Below are 11,151 nucleotides of genomic sequence, written 5' to 3' on the forward strand. Positions count from 1 at the left end.
TCTGGAGGCATATTGATAGTCTCTTTGTCCATTGTCCTCTAAACTGTGCTTCACTTGATCCACTTTCTACATCCCTGGCCAGCTGATTCTATATAATTGTCTCAGTAGATGGACATTTAGCTTAGCAGTTTTTACCTATAGTGTTCTTGTAAAATTTTGCTTTTTGTGTTCAATAGCGAAATAAGACAGACAGACAGACAGACAGGCAGACAGATTGACCGACAGACAGATCGACCGACCGACAGATTGACAGACAGACAGACAGACAAAGTTGGTTATCTGAAGTGGTATTTTTTATGTACAAATTAGTAAACTCTAAATTTATCTAAGCTACCATTTGGTTTCAGCATCTCAGCTTTGAAATGTGACAGACATGCAAACATTCACGAAAAACACAGATACAGACAGACAGATGGACAAACAGAGAGACAGAGAGACAATTAAATAGCAAGAGATACTATACTAACAAACAAAATCATATATGTGATAGTGCTAAAAGCTAACTTCGATGTGATGATATGTCAATATGAAACTGCTGGAAAAATACAATTTAGTATAATAGTCTTTCGGATGCTGTGCACCTTGTATTGTGCTCCACGACAGAGATGTTCTGATCATTGGCTATAGCGACCATATACTTCAGTTCCTAGCATTGCAGGGATCTCCTCAACTAGATGCTGTCGAAGCATGCACAGTACACAGTTGAAAATACTTGCTCTGAATGCCAACACACTCTACAATCTATTGTCTATTGATCACTACTGCCAATAACTGGAAATTTATCATGTAGTAAGCAATGTACTAGAGTCACTTCAAATCCAAGCAAACTACATAATTACTCCTAGCAGTTTTGCCACAAGAGACGTACACCTGTTTGATGAAATAGTTATTGATTTGCATGTGATTATTGACTTTATATCATTCCTTGCCTACCAAGTCTATATATGCCTGTTCTGCTGATGGTCGATCTGTAGGTACTCTGCTCAAGCATCTTGTAGCAAGATCTTGCCAGAGTTGTCCACGAGTACCATCAAACTTCTGTTCGAGTACCCACTGTGCAACAGCTCTCGGTAATCTGTATAAAGTGCAATCTCTGACTCTCTTTCGATTCCAGATCTCCCACATCATAACACCAATGCTGTACATGTCGGAAGACAGCGAATAGGGAAGACAGTCATACACTTCTGGTGCCATGTAGATATCTGTGCCAACAATTTGAAAACCAGTGATGTCTGCTTGCCGTTTGGCTGTTGCAAAGTCTGCAATTCGAACATCCTCGTTTGCTGTCAACTAAACATAAAATGTTAGTACACCAACAATACTGACAGATAGGTTTGTTGTTACCATGACATTCTCAGGTTTGAGATCTCGATGAATCATGCTACGTGCGTGAAGGTATTTGACTCCAGCCAGAATTTGCTTCATTGTTTTGCCAGCTCTTTCATGATCACATCTTTTGTCGTCTGCTTGTTGTTGGGATCTTGATATAGAGTCAGCAAGACTTCCTCCACCACACCATTCAAACAGTAGTCCAAGCTTCAGACAAGGTGAAGGAGACAGCATGATTGAGCCATACAACTCTACTAAATTTGTGTCTTGAAGTTGACTGTAAATAAAGAAACATCTACTCAATTATTTCTTTATACTTCTGCTAATGTAAAGTACCTGCAGTGGCAAAATTCCTTCATAAAATCATCTGCATTTGCACTAGTAATAGGCTTTCGCATCATCTTTAGAGCAGCTTCTTTTTCATCTGGCAAAATTTTTACCTTGGTAACAACACTAAATGCACCCGTCTTGTCACCAACAGACTTTTCTTGTTCTACTTGGTGGTGTGTATAGATGTGAATATCTAGATCGAGCTCAAATTTTGCTAGTTTCCCCATCAGTTCTCGACATTGTGATAGTATCATTTTATATTCATTGTTATCGCCCTTTAGAGTTCCACTCGCTTCCACAGCTTCCACCGCTTCCACCTGATGTTTTAAATCATCTAATCGATTGGGAAGGTTCTTTTGAATTACTTGGACTTGTGGACTCGTTCCATTCAACAATGCATTGACAAGTTCTTTGAGGAGTTTACAATCTTTGGCCACTACATTTCTGTGAAGCTTTTCAAAAAGATTGCTAAATTGTTGCTGTTGTAATGCAGCAGCATCTAAACAAAAGTATTCCTGATTTTTTAAACTGGGCAACACATTGGCTCTGCAAACGTCATCATCACATTCTAGACGAAGCTTGGACAGCAGCTGCATAGCATCTGCAGTATCAGAACCACCAATGTCACTCTTCAGCATATTAAAATTGACTACAGCAGGTTCTACTTTGTCAGCAAGTTCACATTGTGCCCACCTACAGATTTCTTTGTAACCTTCATAGTCACATATGATCTTGAGATAAATAGATTTCACCCGTTCTGCCAAAAGATGAAATGATGCAGAGCCAATTTCTTGCTGATTTTTCTGGGTAACATCAGTGATAGAATTCCAAGCCTTCTCCTGTTGTAAGTTTGAAACATGTTTGCGGAGTGGGGGAATAAGACCTTCAACTTTGTCTCTTATTTCCCCTTTAATCGCCTCATTACTAGTGACTCTTGCTAACTCTTCTAAGCATTCTTTGTCACTTTTGACCTTCTTGGATCTGCTAATTTGATCCATTTTGGAACACCGCAAGTGGTTCTCAACTATTCGCTCCAACTCTGCCAACAAATTGTATACTCTCCTACAGAAAGACAGATGAACACAGATGTCCAGTTACTGCTTGCTCAGTTGCAATCACTGTTTAATTATACTGCACAAGTACATACTGTGATGTCTTTCTCAGTATGTTGACCATTCCTTTAGACAACATAGATAACATCTTGTCGCATGCTTCTTTCATGTCTTCAGTGGTCTCTCCTAGTTCTTGAACTCTGGCTGCTATTCTAGCATTCAATGTCACCAGCTGCTGATCACGATCAAATCCTCTCCATCGATTAGACAGACGCTTTTTCACAATGTCGAGATATTTTTTAATAGCTCCTTTTCTAATCTCTTCCTCTTCCTGAAGCTTGTCCCATTTATTTGCCACGAATAGAGCTGATCCAGGCACAGGACGAACCTTCATGCTTTTAATTATTGCCATGAGTAAACCACCGGCCTACAGTTTTCGAATGATTTCAGTAGCAATGACATTGCGACTTAACTGTACTTGACCCAACCTGTGCAGCTTCTTCAGCAGATTCACTTGCATCTAGTACATAAATGTATCCACACGCTTGACTTTGTTGACACTCTTCAGTAATCAGTCGAGCAGCATTGTCGGTACCTTCTGACTCTGTTACTCCAGGACTGTCAATCAATGTAAAATCCTACGACAGAAAAATGAAAAAAATGCTTTAAATGTTTAGAATGCTGCCATGGAATTGCAGGAATCGTGATGCAGAGTAGACTATTCAGCTGCTGTTGGCATTTAACATGTATTTATGTGACAAGAACCACTTCTAATACATAACATAGCTTAGATTGTCAGACTCATTAAACTTAACAAACCAGGTGGTACATGGTTGTTTCGATGCCACAACCTGATGATCTGCATTTTTTGTGATCTCAAGCACAAATGTAACATTCATGAATATCATTCACCAAAGTCGCCAAGGTCATTAATGTCACTACAAGTAGCCACTTGGTAAGTTCTCATTTGAAACGCTCGCTCAACATACTGCATATCTTATGGCAAAAATAGTGAAAGTGACAACATACAACAGTTTTACAATCATTTTGTAACATCAATGAATATATGATGTCACTTTTTACCTTTAAGAATTCAAAAGGCCAGAAGATCTCCGCTTTAGAACATGCTGTAGCTTGGTCAGGTACCCCACGATAAGAAACACAGCGACATAGCTCTTCAGTCTGGTCACGGTTCGTGAGATCATATTCTTTTGTAGTCGGTCCTTCTTTTGAAAAATGCACTTTGGCAATTTTGCGATCTCCATATTTGACTTCGCAAAGTGTAGAAGTTGCTGCATTGTAGGATGTTGGCAGAACTTGTTGCCCCAGGAGAGCATTGACAAATGTGCTCTTTCCAGAGGATGTGCTTCCTACTCAAGAACATGAAATCACCAGAAGATAAAGTGCAAATGTGTTGAGTAAATTACAAAACAAATTTCAGTACTTTGAGATTCATTGCATATAGAGACTCAACAGGTAATGAATGACTACAAGAAATTAAATTCTTGTAAACATGCAGAGTAGAAATGAGATGAGTTCTTACCGTAGTTTTTTCTACCATGGCCATAGAACTTAGTTAATTAACTGGAAAAGATGAGAGCTCTGTGTATAGGAAAAATGAGATTATAGTGAAATGTGCCCCACCCACTTTCTCAGTCTCACTATTTCATATTCAGTAACATGTTAGTACGACAAGAGATAAGGTAGACTGCAGTGGATCACCACTCATATGACTAGCGATGGCAACTAGAGACAGCTAGCCACAACTTTGCTCCACGAACACAGAGGTATAGAAACAGCAGATTGATTGAACCACGTACTCTCCATCTCCAAGCTTTAGTTTAATTCTATTACCTGTAGGTCAAAATATAGTGCAACATGTCATGTGACACATGACAAATTGCAAGACTGCCGTACATCTAGTTAAAGCAAGTTATAATTAACAATGCATTGGTTAGTAGTGACTTGGTATATAGGCCAATATACGTAGCGTTCGACTCTGTTTTGTTCGGGAGGGGTGTTGGCAAGGTTGTGCTTTTAGCAAATTGATCTATATAATGCACCATACATAAATACGATGCAATTTTTTGCAATTGTACATTAATTAATCCATACCTGCGACCAACAACATAGGTTGTCGTTCTAAATTTGATTTGACTTTATCAAAATCAGTCTTCTTCATCCAGAAACTAGTCTGACATATCCCCAATTTCTTCAAAAATGGTAAAGACAGCATTTCGTCGTATAGGAATTCTGATACTTCATTAATGAGATTGCCAAGAGTGACTTTCTCTTCTTTAAAGTCATCAATGATGTCCTTTGCACTTGCCATAGGCTGTCAAAAAAAACGTTCATGAAATAATTGTTATGACATTGGGAACTATTGGCGGAATATCAAAAATCAGTAAATTATACATCACACACTACTTGTGTTACATACAGCTCATGCACTTTTTTGGAACAATTTATTGTTATCTAACTAGCATATAAGATTTCACCTGTTCTGAAGGTCAACAGCACTCTTACAAACTTTTAATGACTAAGTTATAAGGCTGGCTAGCTTCTACGATCAGACAAAAAAACTGATGTTTGCCAATAAACAAATTATAGCATATAGGTCTTGTGCAGCTAAAGTTAGAAAGATAAAAGATCAAACTCACTTTACATTTGTTGTCAATACCAAACCATGCAATATTACCTTGTGACATACAGGTTTCAGGCTATTACTATAGCAATAAACTACTCAGTTGTTACCAAATTGTTATACTGAGTTCTCAGTGCATCACCAGATTTTGACAAATTAATTAACATTGTGCGATTTGTGTACGTATACAGCCACATACTGAACCCTAAGCATTGCCAATGCTTCCACAAAACTGCTCATCCAAAAAGTCTAGCTCCCAATTCTAATTAATTGCTTAATTAATTAAACAGTAAACTGACCAAACACGCAGACTAATATTCTGAGGTGTGAAATTTTCAATCAGTTTTGTCCTGCACTGAGAATTAAACATCCACAGATTACTGATAGACAGTAATTAAATTGACAACATGTTTTATTATTATTGCTATTGTTACTATTATAAAATAAAAATGTGTCAACTTCTTATCAACATCACAATGATTCACAGGAGCTTCTTCTCCAGACTATATGTATGCACAGTACACTTGACTTACAGGTGATTTCCCACTTGTGCCCTGACGACGCTTGTGAATCAGCTGAAAGATTCTATCTTGGTATTGAAAACGTGTAGGAAATTGATCGGTTTCTCCAAGGCTCTCTAGGCAGTCAATCAACTCCATCAATGTCATTTTGGCCACTGCAGCTGGAGATATTCTATGCTCAGTGGTTTTATCGCCCATTGTTCAAAGTGAATATCTAGAGCCAGCAACTAGCCCCTCACAAACATCCGCATACAGTACGTTGCAGACTGATTGCCCACAATGAGCAGTCATATAATAGCCACAGAGATCTAACATAATAAATGCAATTAAGATATCTAGACAAGATACAGCTAGATAGCATCTGATCACAGAAAGGATTTACTCTAATTTGCATCCAGCTTACCCTGTCTAAAAAGCAGCAAACCTTATTGATATAGATAGGCATCTTTACATCATTGAATCACTATGAATAGATCACTTAGCTGACCAAGATTGTTAGGTTTGTAGACAACGTCTACTTAGGTGTCGAACAATTTGTGCTCTGTAGTTACGTTTTTGGGAGTTGATCTCACATAAAGTTCACCAGTCATGCCTCTATGTCCTTGTTTCTTCAATGACACTAACATTCAGCACAGATGGTCATTATGCCATGTGTTTGCAAGATAGAAGGAATCCTACGTGTTCAAACTTGGGGGTAATCTTATTAGTCGGTAACACCTGACCTGCCAGCACTGCCTTTGTCACGTTATCAGTCAACCTAATTGATATAGATAGGCATCTTTACAATTGAATCACCATGAATAGATCACACTTAGCTGAGCAAGATTATTAGGTTTGTAGACATCGTCTACTTAGGTGTCGAACAATTTGTGCTCTGTAGTTAGGTTTTTGGGAGTTGATCTCACATAAAGTTCACCAGTCATGCCTCTAGGTCCTTGTTTCTTCAATGACACTAACATTCAGCACAGATGGTCATTATGCCATGTGTTTGCGAGATAGAAAGGAATCCTACGTGTTCAAACTTGTAGTGTAATCTTATTAGTCGAAACACCTGACCTGCCAGCGCTGCCTTTGTCACGTTATCAGTAGATACGTGGAATGATAGTTACAGGTAGCCTCCCACTCAGAAACAACATAGGGTGAGTGCATCCTTACCAAACTGAGCTATGTCATGCTGCCAGCTCTACATGCATTGATTCCGTTCTGCTAGATTCTATAGATGGCGGAGCATCATGAGCGGTATTGTCTTGGAAAAGGGTTTGACTTGTCTCGAGATCAGATTTTTTCCACAAACACCACCGATCTAGATACTAGAGAAATTCTCCTGGATCCAATGCCTCAACTGACGCTGAGTATCGAACCTAACTCTAGATATTCAACAAAGACAGCAGAAATGACTAGACAAGAAACACAGAAACAGGAACTGGATACAAGAGGTAAGCTTAGTGCCAGTACTTTCAAAATACCTTTCGAACTACATTTTGGAATACATCAGAAAACAACAAGCACTGGTTCTGAAGCAGTATCGCATGAGACTGAACAAGTTCATACTCGTACTCTTTGTTTTCGTGACTATCTTATTAAATACATCCCAAGTGTTCTAGCAAACGCAGACGTCACCACAGCTAGTGATGCGAGTAGGATAACCCTTGCTCCACGCGTGGAATGTTTGCGTAAAGCAAATTATTTGAGTGAGAAACTAAACAAAATTGCTAAAGACAAAAAGGTGATGGAAGGTGGAAGTCTGATTGAAAAAATAGAAGTTTGTCGACAACTGTTGATGTCTCCTAGAGTAGACAAAGCTACTCATTTTGTGTCTTCTGTTGATCTTGGAGCCAAGATCGTTGAGTACTCTACTGAGCAGGCTGGAGAAACGACAAATGAGACAGATGTAAATGCAGAAGTTACAGCGACAGCAGTAGACTTGTCGTTTGCTAGGCAAAGCAATCTCGATTTGCACGCAAATACGGGTCAGTGGTAGAGTTGAAACAAGACATACCTCAGTACAAATGAAAAGTGGTGACACAGAGATCAGTCGTGATCAAGAGAAGGTCATTCTGGTTAAATTCTCTCCCATCAGTAAGCTTGTCGGTAAGATGTGGCAAGATGGTCTAGAGATGGCATGCCGATTTCAATTTGAACCGGAAGGTATTGTCCAACATTTTTGTGTGCTATATATTTGACATGGCATAATCAGAAACTAGTATGTAACTTCTTTTTGTTAGATGAACGTGTTCCATGCTTTTTGAAGACCAGTGAATATTGGCTAACAGTAACAAGACAACATCACATTGTTGCTACAGAATATCCCGAACAGGAAAGTTGTTTCTACATTAATCAATTGCAACCAGGCTGCAACCCAACATTCAGCATTGAATACAAAACAGTCTCTGACAACAAATGGCATTACCTCTCTCTACCTGACGAAGATGCAGAAGCACATCTGACTCAAGCTAAAGACAAGACTGTTGAATTTACCCTAATTAATGCAGACAATAAACAAAATGCTGTTGAAATGTCAGCGTGGCTTTGGGGTGGACAACCGTTTCTGCTTGGGCAAAAAAAGGGTTTCATTTTCAAGACTGACATCTATCTGTCTGTCCAACACAACAAACCTATATTAAATTTAAAAGGAAAGAAGAAGTATAAGGTAACGTGTTGTTCTCAGAAAACATCAACTCAACACCACACATCATTTTGTGTCCACCCTTTAACTGAAATGTAGCAAGGAAACATTGACAAGTCAATTTCCATAGTGAAACAATAACCAGTAAATTGCAGTAATTAATGAATAAAAATATATATGTCTAAGATAATACGCTCTCTTCTCTCTGCCTACTTTCCTTCATCGAGAGCAGAAAGCAGGCTACCTCCACTAACAGGCCCCCATACACACACACACACACACACACACACACACACACACACACACACACACACACACACACACACACACCCGCGCACGCACGCACGCACACACACACACACACACACACACACACACACACACACACACACACACCGTCTACTGAATATGCTCAGAAAGCAGTAACGGTTTCTACTATGCAGAACAGTTCATGCATGCATGCGAACTAGTAGGGTCGCTACGTATACTCGATGGATGAAACACGCCCGTAGACACCTGCAAAATAAAACGTTGCTACTCTCGAGTTGCTTGCAAATGAAGATGTCTTTCTTGCCTCACACAAACACGAATGCGATAACACGGCTTCCAATATCTGCTGACACGTGATGTCTACTCCTTCCAAAATCCTTGAAATCGATACATTCTGCATCCTTTGCCGTCTCCACCCCAAGCGGAACAAGCAGTCGTTGTATTACGACGGCGGACGGCTGAGAAATGCCTCATTTGCCTCACACTAGTACTCCACACCGCGCCGCGTTCATCCTGGGTTTGTCACGTCTCGACAACGAAACACACTCTATTCAAACAGCCTGAAATTCTGAAGCACACAAGCTCCGTTGAAATAGGAGGTGTAACCATTAGACGTAAGTGTGATGCGATGTTTTTGTGGTACACATGCGCACTGTCGCTTTGTAAGTTTTGTAGGGGTAGATGTTTGTGAGTTTGCTGAATTTGCAACATGGTCTTCTTCTCCAATATTTGGAAGCTTCCTACGTGTATACATATACAAGTCGGCTACCGCAGTAGGTCACTATCCTAATTGAGCATAAAATTAATTAATTAAATTACTAACCGAGGCTAGACGTATGAGTGACAAAATCAACGCCGACGGATTTGTAAATAGGAGTGGGCCTGGCCAGGTGTACTTTGAACTACATTAATTAGTAGGTGGTATGCGGCTTTACCTTCTATGCAAGAATGTAGCCTTTGATCAGACAGTATCCGTTTCCTCGTCTAATAGGACGTTTTATTGGATTAGGCGTCTGTGGCTTTTCGGTCAATGTAGATGTAATCAGTTTGCCACTGTTTCATTTGTGCCTAGTTGTGATCAGTTTGGCTTTGGGTGTAAACATGGTTGATACAACTACTGAGCCGAGAACTGGACTCTCTCCAGCTGATGTGGCGAACATGTCACTGATTGAGTTGATTGACTGCCTGGAAAGTCTGGGAGATACAAGCCAATTTGGTACTCGTTTTCAGTACCAAAACAGAATCTTTCAGCTGATTCACGAGTGCTATGGCATGAGTGACAAGTTACCTGTAAGTCAAGTGGCATATCTACAGTTAATACGTAGATTCGATCAAGAAAAGGCTCTTTTGAGTATATAAGGAGACGTTGAAATTCATTGATCAATATATTAGAGCACCACTGTTTAGTTAACTTACAAAGACAATGCAGTACATATACTGAGGACTGTGTTGTGTGTAGTTGATGTACAGATTTAAATCATTGTACAGACTTATATTGGCATGTTGTTTTGTACTGTGTACGAATTTGATCACCAGGGTGAAGGCACTAGGGTGAAGGCACTAGGGTGAAGGCACTTGGCTACATACAGTGCGAGGACATAACAGCACTGTTCTATTTAGCAATAACAATCTGTGCCTGCATGTTCAGTCCTAAGTGCATAGCCACAATTAATTTGATGAGCAGTCTGTGGTGTATTGTATAAACACCTAGTTCTAGCAGGTTTGTATATACACCTGACTGGACAATTTTGCATGAATTAATTGTGGAAGTCTAGCTACTGAGCATGCATGCAAATTTTTATCATCATGCAGTCAACATGCAACAATAAAAGTTTATATAGTGTCATAATAATAGACTGAAATAGATATTTTCATTGGGCTTTAATATCACACAGCCTCAAAAGGGACAAAAACTAATGTAAAAATGTGTTTTTATATCTGTATCTTCCTATTAGCGTGAGACAATATTAATTGGCTGAAAATCTTTGTATATGGTTTGATCAGCCAATAACAGATTGTAGTAAATTGATTGCCCCATTGCATGCCATCTCTGTAAAACATTGAAACAAATAAAATTAGATATAACACGTACAGTATTGCATGATATTATGCTTTGATAATTGGCAAATTGTTTCTCGTTGTCATAATTTGTGTCATATTTGACAGCCTATTGCAAGAGTAAAAGACATTGTCACTGACTTTAAAGAAGAGAGAGTCAGACTTGACAATCTTATCGATGAAGTGGCCAAATTCATATACAATGAAGAACTGTCCTTACCATTATTGAAGAAACTGGGGATATGTCAAACTAGTTTCTGGATAAAAGAGGATGAATTTTTGAAATGAAAAAAGAGTTAGAAAGAAAACCCATGTTGTTGG

General features: G+C 39.1%; 2 protein-coding genes and 1 long non-coding RNA gene across 3 annotated transcripts; 1 reads left to right on the top strand and 2 right to left on the bottom strand.

The window, feature by feature from the left end:
- Nucleotides 1–634: 634 nt before the first annotated feature.
- LOC134186108 (uncharacterized) lies at nt 635–7,225 on the bottom strand. The gene is made up of 9 exons (XM_062654027.1): nt 5,889–7,225; nt 4,827–5,046; nt 3,795–4,081; nt 3,200–3,349; nt 2,807–3,138; nt 1,666–2,721; nt 1,345–1,606; nt 934–1,290; nt 635–870 (listed from the first exon to the last, which is right to left on the bottom strand). Exons 1-9 carry the CDS (start codon nt 6,072–6,074, stop codon nt 808–810), a joined length of 2,913 nt encoding a protein of 970 aa, XP_062510011.1. The 5' UTR covers nt 6,075–7,225; the 3' UTR covers nt 635–807.
- Nucleotides 7,226–7,432: 207 nt separating this feature from the next.
- Nucleotides 7,433–8,737, bottom strand: LOC134186109 (uncharacterized). Its single transcript, XR_009970902.1, has 3 exons — nt 8,287–8,737; nt 7,876–8,228; nt 7,433–7,810 (listed from the first exon to the last, which is right to left on the bottom strand). It is a non-coding gene; the product is annotated as an uncharacterized LOC134186109 (long non-coding RNA).
- A 735-nt stretch (nt 8,738–9,472) lies between these two features.
- Nucleotides 9,473–11,118, top strand: LOC134185257 (uncharacterized). Its single transcript, XM_062653037.1, has 3 exons — nt 9,473–9,545; nt 9,845–10,062; nt 10,939–11,118. Exons 1-3 carry the CDS (start codon nt 9,482–9,484, stop codon nt 11,116–11,118), a joined length of 462 nt encoding a protein of 153 aa, XP_062509021.1. The 5' UTR covers nt 9,473–9,481.
- Nucleotides 11,119–11,151: the final 33 nt, after the last annotated feature.

This window comes from Corticium candelabrum, chromosome 10, assembly GCF_963422355.1.
Source record: "Corticium candelabrum chromosome 10, ooCorCand1.1, whole genome shotgun sequence".
NCBI classification, from domain to species: Eukaryota; Metazoa; Porifera; class Homoscleromorpha; order Homosclerophorida; family Plakinidae; genus Corticium; species Corticium candelabrum.